The following is a 17,564-nucleotide window of genomic DNA, read 5'->3' on the forward strand; positions in this document are numbered from 1 at the left end:
AAGTTAACCTAGCTGGTTGCTGGCAGTAAAAAACGAAAAAAGCAAAACTCTAAATCTCCATAATAATCAACACTTGAGGTCCCCAATCTCCAGTCATGAGTCTTCTGTCTTCCTCAATTACACATGTGAGGTCCTTCTTCGGGTGTCCACGTTACTGTCCGTGTGATGTGAACACTTCCCTTTGATTTCCCAGTGGCCAGGTCCTCTCAGGTTCCAGTAGAGCAGTGATGTAATTGCAAGGGGACATTAAGGGATCAGCCTGCCAAGTGGCCAGGTCCTCTTAGGATCCAGAAGAGGAGTGAGGTCATCGCAGGGGGGTCAGCCTGCAATCCTGGATTAGAGGTCCCCCGCACGTACAAATGGTACCAGTGTGGGACCTGGATGGGGGACTTAGGTGAGTATAATTTGCTTCACGTGAAAAAATAAAAACCCCACAGGATAGGTTAGAAAAGGATGGATGGGAAGGGTTATATTTTGCCTGGAGTGGAGCCTTAGGAACATTATAGGTGTACCTTCCTCATCAGCTGACTTGGCCATAAAATCAGGAGGAGATACTGTACACCATATGAAAGGTCCATCTCCATTCCTCAAAATAAATTAATGTTCCCAACAACTGAGGAGGAGATACTGTACACCATATGAAAGGTCTATCTCCATTCCTCAATATAACGTCATGTTCCCAAAAAATGAGGAGATACTGGACACCATATGAAAGGTCCATCTCCATTCCTCAATATAACGTCATGTTCCCAACAAATGAGGAGGAGATACTGGACACCATATGAAAGGTCCATCTCCATTCCTCAATATACCGTCATGTTCCCAAAAAATGAGGAGATACTGGACACCATATGAAAGGTCCATCTCCATTCCTCAATATAACGTCGTATTCTCAACAAATGAGGAGGAGATACTGGACACCATATCAAAGGTCCATCTCCATTCCTCAATATAACGTCATGTTCCCAACAAATGAGGAGGAGATACTGGACACTATATGAAAGGTCCATCTCCATACCCCAATATAATGTCATGTTCCCAACAAAGGAGGTGGAAAAAGATGATAACTATACCAACATATATGACATATGACTACAAAATTTAAACAATGTTAGTATTATTAATAAAAAAACTATTTCTAATAGGTGGACACGATGGCAGGAATACCTCAGGGGGACATCTTATACTACCTCCAGATTTCAATGAAGAAAATAGAGGCGTGGCACAATATCCTCCAGGATTTAGGACTGGTACCCAATATATACATCACAGACTTGACGATGTGGAGATATCAACAGATCGGTTTAATTCCCAGGTATCCAATGATAAATCACGAACTATTATTCCAAATGTCCAGCCAAGCTTTCACAGAGCAGATGACTCCTCAAAATCTTCTAATCCCAAGGAATCTTCTTCAAATAATTTGGATACTATTACAAATAAAGACAAGACATTTCCCTGTTCTGAATGCGGAAAATGTTTCACGTCAATTTCATCTCTCAGCGGACATCAGAGGACTCACACGGGGAAGGGTCCATTTTTTTGTTTGGAGTGCGGGAAAGGTTTTACCCGGAGACGCGCTCTCATTTTTCACAAGAGCTCCCACACCGAAGAGGGCCCCTTTCCTTGCCTGTATTGCAATAAACCATTCATGAAAAAACACGACCTGCTTCAGCACCAGAAATTGCACATCCGTAAACCACCACTTTCCTGTCCTGACTGCAAGAAGTCCTTCAAAAATAAACAAGAACTTGTTGAACATCAGAGAACTCACACCAGTGAAAAGCCCCGGTCCTTTTCCGAGTCCAAGAAAGCTGAAGAAGAGATGCGTGTGAGGGGCGATCAGCTGCCTGTGCAGAAAAGTGACGCGATTGCGACCATAATAAAGGAGGAAACTTATCAAGATAGTAGTGCCGGTAAGTACTCCACATGATATGCAGCAATTCAGATTATTATTTTACTTCATGAAGATTAACTGCTTCATGCCAAATGTAAAACAAACCTTCACGCTGGAACCCAGTGTTGCTCATTTGGCACGCGTTAATGAAACTGTACATATTGGGCATTCGTTTGTAGGTAAATGTTACCGGATATCTCTTGATTGTACATCATTATTAAAGTCCAACTCCGAGCAACTAAAAAAATGATATAAAAAATAAACATTGAATACCGACCTCTACACTACAGCATGATGTGATGCTGCAGCTGTCGCATGTCAGCGCTAAGCCCAAGAACTGAGCGATCAAATGACCACTGATCACTTTTGGTCTGCATAGAGAGGAGAGCAGTGACCGTCAGTCACCACTCCCTTCTCTTTTAACGTCATGTTCCCAACAAATGAGATACTGGACACTATATGAAAGGTCCATCTCCATTCCTCAATATAACGTCATGTCCCCAACAAATGAGGAGGAGATCCTGTACACTATCAGAAAGGTCCATCTCCAATCCTTAATAGAATGTCATGTTCCCAACAAATGAGAAGATACTGTACACCATATGAAAGGTCCATCTCCATTCCTCAATATAACGTTGTGTTTCCAACAAATGAGGAGGAGATACTGGACACCATATGAAGATCCATTTCCATTCTTCAATATAACATCATGTTCCCAACAAATGAGGAGGAGATACTGGACACCATATGAAAGGTCCATCTCCATTCCTCAATATAACGTCATGTTCCCAACAAATGAGGAGGAGATACTGGACACCATATGAAAGGTCCATCTCCATTCCTCAATATAACATTGTGATTCCAGCAAATAAGGAGATACTGGGTTATATTGTAAGATATTTTTGAATTCTATCTTTGTATTGATATCATTCCATCCGAGAGCTCTGGGATCACTTGTCTCCTAGATCAACATCCGTGTTTCCTGATTGCATGAAGAAAGAGCATAATGTTATTAGTGATTTAAAAAATTATTTCCAATAGGTGGACACGATGGCTGGAATACCCCAAAGGGACACCTTATATTATCCTCAGAATATAACAAAGATAATGGCATGGCACAATATTCTTCAGGAGCAAGCCTTGGTACCCAATATATACATCATAGACCTGGTCGTATGCTGAGAGCAACAGATGTGTTTAATTCCAAGGAATCCAATGATAAATTGCATACTATTTTCCCAAATATCCAACCAAGCTATCACAGTGCAGATGGATCTTCACAGCATTCCAAACTCGAGGAATCATCTTCTAATAATTTAGATACAGTAACAAAGACAGACAATAAGATATATTCATGTTCTGAATGCGGAAAAGGTTTCATATCAATCTCCTCTCTCAGCGGACATCAGAGGACGCACACGGGGAAGGGTCCATTTTTTTGTTTGGAGTGCGGGAAAGGTTTTACCCGAAAACGCGCTCTTGTTTTCCACCAAAGCTCCCACACCAACGAGGGCCCATTTCCTTGTCGGCACTGCAATAAACCATTCATGAACAAACATGACCTGGTTCTACACCAGAGAACTCACACCAGTGAACCGCCCATTTCTTGTTCTGAGTGCAAGAAGTCCTTCAAAAATGTACAAGAACTTGTTGAACACCAGAGAATTCACACCAGTGAAAAACCCTTTTTGTTTTCTGAGGTCAAAAAAGAGGAGGAAGAGACGTATGTGGGGGGTAATCAGCTGCCTATGCAAGAAGGTGAAATAATTACAACAATAATTAAGGAGGAATCTTCTCTAGAAAGCGGCACAGGTGAGTATTAGACCAAAATGTAGGGCCTCATGTTTTGATTTTAGTTCAAGGTCAGGGTAAACATTTGCTTTGCCAAGGTGTGGTAAAGCAGCAAGTCTCCAGCAGTATATACATACATTACCCCCCCACCCTTCCTTCACTGCTAAGTTTGTGGTGCTAAAGAGATTAATAGATATAAGTTGGTGGGGGTGGTACAGCAAACCAACATACACAAATCACAGGTTTCTTTGAGGTTGACTGAAAGTGAAGAAAAATCAGCAGAACTTCACCCCACCTAATAGAAGAAGACTTCATTATACATCGTAGACCAGCAAAGTAAGGGTGTCCATTTTATTTCTTAACTATTGTAAACTGACCTGGAAAAGTCTTGATTAATGTTTGAATAGTAAAAAAAAATGGACTGTTCGTTCTATAATTGCACACAGGATGCACTATTCTTTAAAGGACAAAAAAAAATTCTCTCACTAATGTAACATCTTCGAACTACTAAAAAAAGATGGGCAAATTTTCATTATTGTCTTTTGAGAGCATCGTCAATATACTTACCTCAAGAGCTCAGGTATACAACAAACCGGGTTAAGATACTGTACACCATATGAAAGGTCCATCTCCATTCCTCAATATAACGTCATGTTCCCAACAAATGAGGAGGAGATACTGGACACCATATGAAAGGTCCATCTCCATTCCTCAATATAACGTCATGTTCCCACCAAATGAGGAGGAGATACTGGACACCATATGGAAGGTCCATTTCCATTCCTCAATATAACGTCATGTTCCCAACAAATGAGGAGGAGATACTGGACACCATATGGAAGGTCCATCTCCGTTCCTCAATATAACGTCATGTTCCCAACAAATGAGGAGGAGATACTGGACACCATATGAAAGGTCCATCTCCATTCCTCAATATAACGTCATGTTCCCAACAAATGAGGAGGCGATACTGTACACCATATGAAAGGTCCATCTCCATTCCTCAATATAACGTCATGTTCCCAACAAATGAGGAGGAGATACTGGACACCATATGAAAGGTCCATCTCCATTCCTCAATATAACGTCATGTTCCCAACAAATGAGGAGGAGATACTGGACACCATATGAAAGGTCCATCTCCATCCCTCAATATAACGTCATGTTCCCAACAAATGAGGAGGCGATACTGTACACCATATGAAAGGTCCATCTCCATTCCTTAACATATATATTAATTTTCCCAACAAGGTGGGTGGATACTGTACATCAAATACTGCAAACTGTAGATGGACCTTTTGTATGGTGTACAGCACCTCCACCTCATTTATTGGAAACATTGTCCTGTTGAGGATTGAATGATATTGAGAAATGGAGATAGACTTTTTCATAACATCATTTTCAAGTTTTCTTGTATCTCAACAGTGGAGATACTGTGTGTCCTTTGAAAAGTTGCTAATCCACAATCCTCAAAATAATCTTTCCAAGAAATGAGGTTAAGATACTGTATACTATAGAAAAGATCCATCTCCATTCCTCAGTATATTGTCATGTTCCAACAAATGAGGAGGAGATACTGGACACCATATGAAAGGTCCATCTCCATTCCTCAATATAACGTCATGTTCCCAACAAATGAGGAGGAGATACTGTACACCATATGGAAGGTCCATCTCCATTCCTCAATATAACGTCATGTTCCCAATAAATGAGGAGGAGATACTGTACACCATATGAAAGGTCCATCTCCATTCCTCAATAGAACGTCATGTTCTCAACAAATGAGGTGGAGATACTGTACACCATATGAAAAGTCCATCTCCATTCCTCAATATACCGTCATGTTCCCAACAAATTAGGAGATACTGTACACCATATGGAAGGTCCATCTCCATTCCTCAATATAACGTCATGTTCCCAACAAATGAGGAGGAGATACTGGACACCATATGAAAGGTCCATCTCCATTCCTCAATATAACGTCATGTTCCCAACAAATGAGGAGGAGATACTGGACACCCTATGAAAGGTCCATCTCAAATCTTAAAATTAACATCTTCTTCCCAACAAATGAGGAGATACTGCACATCATATACTGAGAACTGTACATGGACCCCTCATAAGGTATACAGTCCTCTACTTCATTTGTTGAAAACATTGTCTTTTGAGGAATCAATATGGCCCTTTATTTTAGAAATGAAGATATTTCATGAAAACATTTCCACCAAATGAGGTGGAGATATTTTACATCATTCTAATCAGTTTACATCTTCAATCCTCAAAGTAACACTGCCGTCTCAACAAATGCAATTAGGATATCATATAGTGTGACTTTGTTCCCAGCCTATGAGGTGGAGGTAGGTCCATCCATGCAATAACAATGTCATCTGTGTATGTACACCTTGACCCAGTGAGCCATTGTTGGTTTGGTTGCATGGTCCATTTATTTCCAACAGGTGGCTGGAGTACCTCAGAGAAACATCTTATTTTACCTCCAGAAGATAATGCAGAAGATCATGGCATGGTACTAACTTCTCCAGAAGTAAGCACTGTTACTCAAAATATAGATCAGACGCAGACAAGGAAGTTCTCATTTTCTTGTTCAGAGTGCGGGAAAGGTTTTAATGGGAATCACGCTCTCATTAATCACCAGAGAACCCACACCAACGAGCGCCCCTTTCCTTGTCCAGATTGTGGCAAATGCTTCAAAGTAAAATTTTGTCTTGAACGACATGCTAGACTTCATGACCAACAAGCGAACCTCCAGGATTCATTGTCCTGTTTAGAGTGCGGCAAGTCGTTTAAAAAGAAATGTGAACTCCACGTACATCAGATGGGTCACACCGGTAAGGAGATTTTTTCTTGCCCGGACTGCGAAAAAGCATTCATGAGGAAAAACGAACTGGCGGTGCACAGGAGGATTCACACCGGTGATCTACCCTTTATGTGTTCTGAGTGCAAGAAGTCCTTCAAAAGCAAGCGAGACCTCGTCCGTCACCATAGTATCCACACCAGAGAAAAGCCCTTCTCGTGTTCTGAGTGCGGAAAGTCTTTCCCCTTCATATCGCAGCTCAAAACGCACCAGTTGGTTCACACGGGCGAGAAGCCCTTTTTCTGTTCCGAGTGCGGCAAATCCTTCCCCAGTAAAGGGAACCGCGATAAACACATGCGGGTTCACACCGGTGAGAGGCCTTTCTCGTGTCCGGAGTGCAGTAAATGTTTTGCTCAAAAAGGAACGCTAATTATCCACCAGAGAACACACACCGTCTGAGACCGCTGGTGGTGTTTTGTAGACTGAATTGTCATGGCCGTAGAACAATCATGCGATAAAGACGAGGCAGTTTAGGCCAGTTGACCCAAATAGATTATTTTAGTTTTAGGTGTTCCGGGGTGATCTCTGTTTTTTTGTATTTCATTATTTTTTTTTTTAGAATTTTGTTCATTACTCCATGTGAGAAGCTCTCTCGGAATCTGTAGAGAATTGAAGGCCAACTCTCCGCCCGTGTCTGAGTTCTCAGTGAGAATATTTTCTCTTCTTCCTGTTGCGTCATCCACACAGGAACAGAGGAGAAATCTCCAACAAAGATAGGAACCGTGGTGGGAGTTCGATGTTTCCTTCTATTGTTACATAAAATAAATTTATTATTGTTAAAGTGTATTGTTGGATCTTGTTTGTTTCATAAGTTCTGTTCAATCAGGAACACTGTGAGCGTGACTTCATTGGGACTTTGGAGAAGGTTACATGAGTTCTACCAGATCAGGGTTTCTCAATAAGGGTTCCAATGGACACTAGGGTTCCTTCAGGGGTTCCGATTATCAATAATTGTTCAATCAGGAACATTGTGAGGGTGACTTCATTGGAACTTTGGAGAAGCTTACATGAGTTCTACCAGATCAGGGTTTCTCAATAAGGGTTCCAATGGACACTAGAGTTCCTTCAGGGGTTCCAGTTATCAATAATTGTTTAATCAGGAACACTGTGAGGGTGACTTAGTTGGAACTTTGGAGAAGGTTACATGAGTTCTACCAGATCAGGGTTTCTCAACAAGGGTTCCAATGGACACTAGGGTTCCTTCAGGGGTTCCGATTATCAATAATTGTTCAATCAGGAACACTGTGAGGGTGACTTCATTGGAACTTTGGAGAAGGTCACATGTGTTCTACCAGATCAGGGTTTCTCAACAAGGGTTCCAATGGACACTAGGGTTCCTTCAGGGGTTCCGATTATCAATAATTGTTCAATCAGGAACACTGTGAGGGTGACTTAGTTGGAACTTTGGAGAAGGTTACATGAGTTCTACCAGATCAGGGTTTCTCAACAAGGGTTCCAATGGACACTAGGGTTCCTTCAGGGGTTCCAATTATCAATAATTGTTCAATCAGGAACACTGTGAGGGTGACTTAGTTGGAACTTTGGAGAAGGTTACATGAGTTCTACCAGATCAGGGTTTCTCAACAAGGGTTCCAATGGAAACTAGGGTTCCTTCAGGGGTTCCTGGAGCAATGAGCAGGTTCTTCCTCTCAGATAAGTTCCCACTGACACCATTGAACATTTTAGCTCTCTGTAAGGAGGAAATTCATCCCAATGACCACAAGTATTAGGAGCATTCTTCCCCCTGACCGTCACTCTAATGTACTATGAGTTGTATATACAGGCATACCTCGGTTGACGAATGAAAATCCATTGAAAATAATGCCTCAGTTTACGAATTTTTTTCACACTACAAATGGATTAATTGGTTTTCAATGCATTTATGATTTTTTTTTAATCATGTTCCTGTACAGTATTTATGCCTTTAAAGTGCACTTTATAAAGAGTTTTGAACAGATAAGACTTTTTTTTACTTTTTTCTGACCTCCGGAATGGATTAATTGGTTTTCAATGCATTTACGAATTGTTTTCGCAATATGAACGGATTAATTGGTTTTCAATGCATTTAGGAATTAATTTTTAATCATGTCCCTGTACAGTATTTATGCCTTTAAAGTGCACTTTATAAAGAGTTTTGAACAGATAAGACTTTTTTTTTACTTTTTTCTGACCTTCAAAACGGATTAATTGGTTTTCAATGGATTTATGAATTTTTGTTCACAATACGAACAGATTAATTGGCTTTCAATGCATTTACAAATTAATTTTTAATCATGTCCCTGTACAGTATTTATTCCTTTAAAGTGCACTTTATAAAGCATTTTGAACAGATAAAAATACTTTTTACATTTTTCTGACCTCCAGAAAGGATTAATTGGTTTTCAATGCATTTACAAATTTTTTTTTTAATCATGTCCCGGTATAGTATTTATGCCTTTAAAGTGCACTTTATAAAGAGTTTATAACAGATAAGACTTTTTTTTTTTACTTTTTTCTGACCTCCAGAACGGATTAAGTGGTTTTCAATGCATTTACTAATTTTTTTTCGCAACATGAATGGATTAATTGGTTTTCAATGCATTTACGTATTCATTTTTAATCATGTCCCTGTACAGTATTTATGCCTTTAAAGTGCACTGTATAAAGAGTTTTGAACAGATAAGACTTTTTTTTTTACTTTTTTCTGACCTCCGGAACGGATTAATTTGTTTTCAATGCATTTACAAATTTTTTTCACAATACAAATGGATTAATTGGTTTTCAATGCATTTATGAATTTTTTTTAATCATGTCCCTGTACAGTATTTATGCCTTCAAAGTGCACTTTACAAAGAGTTTTGAACAGATAAGACTTTTTTTTTTACTTTTTTCTGACCTCTGGAACGGATTAATTGGTTTTCAATGCATTTACGAATTTTTTGTCGCAATACGAATGGATTAATTACTTTTCAATGCATTTACAAATTCATTTTTAATCATGTCCCTGTACAGTATTTATGCCTTTAAAGTGCACTTTATAAAGAGTTTTGAACAGATAAGACTTCTTTTGACTTTTTTCTTACCTCTGGAACTGATTAATTGGTTTTCAATGCATTCTTATAGGAAACTGCATTTTGGTTTATGAATTTTTCACAAATAGATTCGTAATAAATTTGTAAACCGAGGTACGCCTGTATAGTAATTTTTAGTAGGGGTTCCCTGAGACCGGAAAGTTATTTCAAGGTTCCTCTGTGTTGAAAAGTTTGAGTTGCTGATGTATGGGTCCCTTGGTTCCGGATGACAAGGACTATTCTGGCAACAATAAAAAACCGCAATATCGATGAACGAGGTAAAACAAATTTGCACAACGCAATAAAATAATGTGAGGAGCAAATGTCTCTGCACCTAAACCCTGAATCTGGGGAGGTCCTAACTAAAGGGACAGTACTGGGAGTTAACAAGATCCTTCAGGCTCTCCAGATCCCTCCCACTGGCTGGTTTACTATTAAGGGTTGGGGCCCATAGTTCCTACGTTGGAGCCCATAGTTCCTGGGTTGAGGCCCGTAGTTCCTACGTTGGAGCCCATAGTTCCTGGGTTGAGGCCCGTAGTTCCTACGTTGGAGCCCATAGTTCCTGGGTTGAGGCACGTAGTTCCTACGTTGGAGCCCAGAGTTCCTACGTTGGAGCCCATAGTTCCTGGGTTGAGGCCCGCAGTTCCTACGTTGGAGCCCATAGTTCCTGGGTTGAGACCCGTAGTTCCTACGTTGGAGCCCATAGTTCCTGGGTTGAGACCCGTAGTTCCTACGTTGGAGCCCATAGTGCCTGGGTTGAGGCCCGTAGTTCCTACGGTGGAGCCCATAGTTCCTGGGTTGAGACCCGTAGTTCCCGGGTTGGAGCCCATAGTTCCTGGGTTGAGGCCCATAGTTCCTGGGTTGAGGCCCATAGTTCCTACGTTGGAGCCCATAGTTCCTTGGTTGAGGCCCATAGTTCCAACGTTGGAGCCCATAGTTCCTGGGTTGAGGCCCATAGTTCCTACGTTGGAGCCCATAGTTTCTGGGTTGAGGCCCATAGTTCCTGGGTTGAGGCCCATAGTTCCTACATTGGAGCCCATAGTTCCTGGGTTGAGGCCCGTAGTTCCTACGTTGGAGCCCATAGTTCCTGGGTTGAGGCACGTAGCTCCTACGTTGGAGCCCATAGTTCCTACGTTGGAGCCCATAGTTTCTGGGTTGAGGCCCATAGTTCCTGGGTTGAGGCCCGTAGTTCCTGCGTTGGAGCCCATAGTTCCTACGTTGGAGCCCATAGTTCCTGGGTTGAGGCCTGCAGTTCCTACGTTGGAGCCCATAGTTCCTGAGTTGAGGCCCGTAGTTCCTACGTTGGAGCCCATAGTTCCTGGGTTGAGACCCGTAGTTCCTACGTTGGAGCCCATAGTTCCTGGGTTGAGACCCGTAGTTCCTACATTGGAGCCCATAGTTCCTGGGTTGAGACCCGTAGTTCCTACGTTGGAGCCCATAGTTCCTGGGTTGAGACCCGTAGTTCCTACGTTGGAGCCCATAGTTCCTGGGTTGAGGCCCATAGTTCCTACGTTGGAGCCCATAGTTCCTTGGTTGAGGCCCGTAGTTCCCACGTTGGAGCCCATAGTTCCTGGGTTGAGGCCCATAGTTCCTACGTTGGAGCCCATAGTTCCTTGGTTGAGGCCCATAGTTCCAATGTTGGAGCCCATAGTTCCCGGGTTGAGGCCCATAGTTCCTACGTTGGAGCCCATAGTTTCTGGGTTGAGGCCCATAGTTCCTGGGTTGAGGCTCATAGTTCCTTGGTTGAGGCCCATAGTTCCTACTTTGGAGCACTCAGGTTTAGGGTGATCCCATGGTGCAAGGCGTAAATACCCAAACTGTGTTCCAAAGCAAGGTGTCACTGTTCTGTAAAGAAGTGGGTAAGGAAGCTGTGGCTTCTCACCACCATGCATTGTGCCTATCTCCCTATCCCTGTAAGCAAGCCAGTAGTGGTGAAACGAATCAAGGATGGGGAAGTCCCTCTACTTGTGAGCAAGCCAGGAGTGGTGAAATGCATCAAGGATGAGGAAGTCCCTCTCCTTGTGAGCAAGCCAGTAGTGGTGAAATGCATCATGGGGAAGTCCCTCTCCTTGTGAGCAAGCCAAGAGTTGTGAAACGTGTCAAGGAGAAGAAAGTCCCTATCCTTGTGAGCAAGCCAGTAGTGGTGAAATGAATCAAGGATGGGGAAGTCCCTCTCCTTGTGAGCAAGCCAGTAGTGGTGAAATGCGTCAAGGATGGGAAAGTCCTCCTTGCGAGCAAGCCAGCAGTGGTAAAATGCGTCAAGGATGGGGAAGTCCTTCTCCTTGTGAGCAAGCCAGGGGTGGTGAAATGTGTCAAGGATGAGGAAGTCCCTCTCCTTGTGAGCAAGCCAATAGTTGTGAAACCTGTCAAGGAGAAGAAAGTCCCTACCCCTGTGAGCAAGCCAGTACTGATGAAACGCATCAAGGGGGAAGTCCCTCTCCTTGTGAGCAAGCCAGCAGTGGTGAAATGCGTCAAGGATGGGGAAGTCCCTATCCCTGTAAGCAAGCCAGTGGTGGTGAAACGAATCAAGGATGGGGAAGTCCCTCTCCTTGTGAGCAAGCCAGGGGTGGTGAAATGCATCAAGGATGGCGAAGTCCCTATCCTTGTGAGTAAGCCAGTAATGGTGAAATGCGTCAAGAATAAGAAAGTCCCTACCCCTGTGAGCAAGCCAGTACTGGTGAAACGCGTCAAGGGGGAAGTCCCTCTCCTTGTGAGCAAGCCAGCAGTGGTGAAATGCGTCAAGGATGGGGAAGTCCCTATCCCTGTAAGCAAGCCAATAGTTTTGAAACGTGTCAAGGATGGGGAAATCCCTCTCCTTGGAGCAAGGCAGCAGTGGAAAAATGTGTCAAGGATAAGAAAGTCCCTATCCCTGTGAGCAAGCCAGTAGTGGTGAAATGCATCAATCATGTGGATGTCCCTCTCCTTGTGAGCAAGCCAATAGTTGTGAAACACATCAAGGAGAAGAAAGTCCCTCTCCTTGTAAGTCAGTATTGGTGAAATTCGTCAAGGATGGGGAAGTCCCTTTCCTTGTAAGTCAGTAGTGGTGAAACGTGTTAAGGATAAGAAAGTCCCTATCTCTGTAAGCAAGCCAATAGTTGTGAAACGCATCAAGGAGAAGAAAGTCCCTCTCCTTGTGAGCAAACCAGTAGTGGTGAAATGCGTCAAGGATAAGAAAGTCCCTACCCTTTGAGCAAGCCAGTAGTGGTGAAACGCGTCAAGGGGGAAGTCCCTCTCCTTGTGAGCAAGCCAGCAGTGGTGAAATGCGTCAAGGATGGGGAAGTCCCTATCCCTGTAAGCAAGCCAGTAGTGGTGAAACGAATCAAGGATGGGGAAGTCCCTCTCCTTGTGAGCAAGCCAGGGGTGGTGAAATGCATCAAGGATGAGGAAGTCCCTCTCCCTGTAAGCAAGCCAGTAGTGGTGAAACGAATCAAGGATGGGGAAGTCCCTCTTCTTGTGAGCAAGCCAGGGGTGGTGAAATGCATCAAGGATGAGGAAGTCCCTCTCGTGAGCAAGCCAGTAGTGGTGAAATGCGTCAAGGACGGGGAAGTCCCTCTCCTTGTGAGCAAGCCAATAGTTGTGAAACGTGTCAAAGAGAAGAAAGTCCCTATCCTTGTGAGCAAGCCAGTAGTGGTGAAATGAATCAAGGATGGGGAAGTCCCTCTCCTTGTGAGCAAGCCAGTAGTGGTGAAATGCGTCAAAGATGGGAAAGTCCTTCTCCTTGTGAGCAAGCCAGGGGTGGTGAAATGCGTCAAGGATGAGGAAGTCCCTCTCCTTGTGAGCAAGCCAATAGTTGTGAAACTTGTCAAGCAGAAGAAAGTCCCTACCCCTGTGAGCAAGCCAGTACTGATGAAACGCGTCAAGGGGGAAGTCCCTCTCCTTGTGAGCAAGCCAGCAGTGGTGAAACGAATCAAGGATGGGGAAGTCCCTCTCCTTGTAAGTCAGTAATGGTCAAATGCATCAAGGGTGGGGAAGTCTCTCGTAGGGAAACGCGTCAAGGACGGGGAAGTTCCTCCCCTTGTGTAGCTATGGTCTACGTCTAGTTTTTGGTCATGCTCTGTTTCTGATCACGCGCGGACTTGCTCATTCGATTTTTCTACAATGAATTCTGTAGTAATGAAACGAAAACAGGACGTCATGATAACAAACGAGGAAAATTCTTCCAATGTGTCCCTTTGGAACTTTTTGTATAGACAGTCTGTATCAGCTCTCGAAAGCAGAACAGAAAATTGAACGATCGTTGCAAATTTTCGTCTGCTTTCCCGATAGTGTGTACCAGACGTTTACATGCTGCCGGGTTTCGGGCGTCATCAGCTGCCCTGCCTCAGTTCCTTCTTCCCTGGGAATTGATGGACAGCGAGTGCGGTTACAGCGACGTCATCCCGCACCTCAGATCCAGCTCTCCAGGAAATGAGAAGGGGGCACAAGCGCTGAAGTGCAAGGGCTGATGGGATGTGTAGTCCTGGAAGCAATCCTCACGTGACGCACAAGAAAGCACTCTCTGGCTGGAAGTTGTTCACCTATTATTAGAACAGCCGAAGAGGCGATAGGCCCCTGATACCGTCAGCCAAGAAGCTGGGACACCGTGGCTTTCAGGGCGCTGCGCGTGTCTGCGGTCTAAGGCGGGAGTGTGCACATGTGCGCCAAGGTGTCTCCTTAACTTAAAGGGGAACTGCGGATTTGGGAAAAAAGGGCAGAGACATTTTTTAAAGACAAAATGTAATAGGTGAGTTTGGACCTCCTCTTCTAAAATGTAAAACCAAAAAGAGGAGAGCTTAGTACCACTTTAAGGAAATCCCCCATATTATTTTGCAAAGTGTTTTTGTTTTCTCAACATTCTTAATACAGAAAAAAAGTAAAAAAAATGATTTATATATTATATATATATATATTTATTATATGTAAATATATATATATATTTATTATTTATTTATATATATATATATATATATATATATATATATATATATATATATATGCACCTTTTTTTGTGTTCCCCTATTGGCAAACCGGAAGTTACTTTATTGAAAAATAATAATTAAAAAAATAAAATATTTTATATATAAACAAATATATATTATATATATATATATATATATATATATATATATATATATATATATATATATATATATATATATATATATGTGTATATATATATATAGAATATTTTATTTTTTTATTATTTTATTATTGTTTTTCAATTAAGTCTAACTTTCGGTTTGCCAATAGGGGAACACAAAAAAAGCGCACACGTAACCCTGTGTCTTGGTTCCCCCGAAAGCAAAACGCCAACAGCTATATTCTCCGCCCTCCTTACCTCCATACCACACCCCCCTCACACATCAGGTCAGACCCCGCCTAACTCACCTTCCCATACACACAAATCCTCGCCAATTACATCCTGGTCCCTGAAGTACTCCTTCCCACGTGCGTTCCATGGCAGCCCATTCACTTCCTGGTTCCCATAGTGACCGGCCGACAGTCCGCCACTGGAGGGAGAGGAGGAAGTGTCCTCAGATGCGGGAGGGGTGGCGGCCATTTTGTTGTAGACCAAAGAAAAGAAAGGGGATTTCAGCTGAAGAATCCTCCTGGAGGGGTTGTTTGGCTGGAGAGTGTGTGCCCAGTGAGGAGGAGGTAATAATGTCTTCATATTATGAGAGAAGAGGGGGATCAGGACTCTGTGTGGATTAAGGGGGGTCATGTGATCATGTAAGTGGGGTTACTGTTTATGTGCTGTACATTATATAGCCCCCCCCCTGCTAAATTCTAAATCTGTTTCCTCTCTTCATGTGTACATTCATATATCTGAGAAGTATCCTGATTTCTGTGAGCCCCCCTTTTGAATTTAGACCCCCCCATGCCAATCGAGGCAACGCGATGGGTTGCAGATCATGTCAATGTTCCAACATTGGTGCTTCCATGTATAGCCTGCATTAGGGGGCCCGTTCACATCTTTGCTTTACCACAACATACATTCATTTTGAATGGCAACACGCAGGATGCCACAACGCATGGCAAGGCACCATCGTGTGTTGGACATTTTGGCCGATTTTTCAGGATATTTGGGCACATTGGTAGCCCTTCTTTTTTTTAAGTGGTGCCTACTGAGTGACATAGGATAATGCAAAAAAAAAATGTAAACAGGGCCTCAGAATTTTCGATGTTGGGTGCCTGTTCACCCACAGACGAGGATCTCTGGAGGATCTTACAACAGACAGGAAATGACATCACTTACTACCGGCTGGAGGGATCCTTTCCTAATGGTTACCGACAGGGCTTGTTTGGATGGCATCGGTTTGATGTCAGCTTGAGATGCTTCTGAGATCATTTAGAATTCATTGACAGTTGCATTTGACCTGCAGTTGACCTTCTTCTGACCTGCAGTTGATTTCCTTCTAGTCGGCAGATGACCACCCTCTGACCTGCAGTTCATTTCCTTCTAGTCAGCAGATGACCACCTTCTGATCTGCAGTTGATTTCCTTCTACTCAGCAGATGACCACCTTCTGACCTGCAGTTGATCTCCTTATAGCCTGCAGTTGGAATCCTTATGACCTGTAGTTTACCACCTTCTGACTTTCAGCTGATCTCTTTCTGACTTGCATTTGACCTCCTTATGGTCTTTACTTTGCTACCTTCTGACTTGCATTTCACCACCTTGTGACCTACAATTGACCTCCTTCTGACTTGCAGCTGCCCTCCTTCTGGTCTGCAGTTAACTGCATTCTGACCTGCAGTTGACCTCTTTCTGGCCTTCACATCACCACCTTCTGACCCACAGTTTTCCTCCTTATAGCTTGCAGTTGGCCTCCCTATGGGCTGTAGTTTTCCACCTTTTGACTTTCAGCTGATCTCCTTCTGACCTGCAGTTGATCTCCTGACCTGCAATTGACAGCCCTCCGATCTGCAGTTGACCTCCTTATGGCCTGTAGTTTAATATCTTCTGACTTGCAGTTGATCCCTTCTGACCCGCATTTGACCACCTTCTGATTTTCAGCTGATCTCTTTCTGACTTGCAGTTGACTTCCTTCTTGCCTACAGCTGACTTTCTTCTGGCCTGCAGATGACCACCTTCTGACCTTCAGTTGACCTCCTTACAACCTGCTGTTAACCACCTTCTGACCTTCAGTTGACCTCTTTCTGATCTACAGTTGACCTCCTTCTGACTTGCAGCTGATCTCCTACAGGCCTGCAGTTGACCTCCTTCTAGCCTGCAGATACCTTCTGAACTGCAGTTAACCTCCTTCTGGCTCCAGATGACCACTTTCTGACCTGCAGTTGACTCCCTTCTGGCTTGCACATGACCACCTTATGACCTGCAGTTGACTCTTTCTGGCTTGTAGATGACCACCTTATGGCCTGCAGTTGACCTCCTTATGGCCTGCTGTTAACCACCTTCTGACCTTCAGTTGATCTCCTTCTGACCTGCAATTGACCTTCTACTGACCTGCAGGTGACCTACTTACAGCCTGTAGTTTACTACTTTCTGAATTACAGTTGACCTCTTTCTGACCTGCATTTGACCACCTTCTGACCTATAGTTGACCTCCTTCTGTCTTGCAGCTGACCTCCTTCTGACCTGCAGATTATTACCTTCTGACCTGCAGCTAACCTCCTTCTGGCTTGCAGATGACCACCTCATGACCTGCAGTTGACCTCCTTTTGGCCTGCAGTTAGCCACCTTCTGACCTGCAGTTAACCTTCTTATGGGATGTAGCTGACCATCTTCTGACCTGCAGGTGATCTACATCTGACCTACAGTTGACCTCCTGCTGGCCTACGATTGGCCTCTTTCTGGACCTCCTTTTGCATTCTGTAGACATCTATGAGAACACAAAACCTGTCTTAAGTTAAAAAAAAAACCCATAAACACAAGCTCTAACATCTAAAGATCTGAATAGATGGACCACCATTCTGTAATATAACAGAGAAATATATTTTTTCCTAACACAGAA

General features: G+C 43.2%; 2 protein-coding genes across 2 annotated transcripts in view; one reads left to right on the forward strand and one right to left on the reverse strand.

Annotated features, from left to right (window-relative positions):
* The window catches only part of LOC149453465 (uncharacterized), a 50,167-nt gene extending 35,101 nt beyond the window's left edge, over nucleotides 1–15,066 (reverse strand). Inside the window, exon 1 of the mRNA XM_089688373.1 lies at nucleotides 14,978–15,066. The gene's annotated coding sequence lies outside the window, so the exon portion shown is untranslated. The remainder of the gene's footprint in view (nucleotides 1–14,977) is intronic.
* The window catches only part of LOC149453466 (uncharacterized), a 130,294-nt gene that overhangs the window by 9,311 nt on the left and 103,419 nt on the right, over nucleotides 1–17,564 (forward strand). Inside the window, exons 5-9 of the mRNA XM_089688647.1 lie at nucleotides 1,146–1,916; nucleotides 2,939–3,709; nucleotides 6,145–6,958; nucleotides 10,107–10,869; nucleotides 11,769–12,374. Of these exons, the coding sequence (XP_089544773.1) occupies nucleotides 1,146–1,916; nucleotides 2,939–3,709; nucleotides 6,145–6,958; nucleotides 10,107–10,869; nucleotides 11,769–12,374 (3,725 nt within the window). The remainder of the gene's footprint in view (nucleotides 1–1,145; nucleotides 1,917–2,938; nucleotides 3,710–6,144; nucleotides 6,959–10,106; nucleotides 10,870–11,768; nucleotides 12,375–17,564) is intronic.

Source organism: Staurois parvus, unplaced genomic scaffold, assembly GCF_062004578.1.
Source record: "Staurois parvus isolate SC_StPar_1 unplaced genomic scaffold, SC_StPar_1.0 ptg000449l, whole genome shotgun sequence".
NCBI classification, from domain to species: domain Eukaryota; kingdom Metazoa; phylum Chordata; class Amphibia; order Anura; family Ranidae; genus Staurois; species Staurois parvus.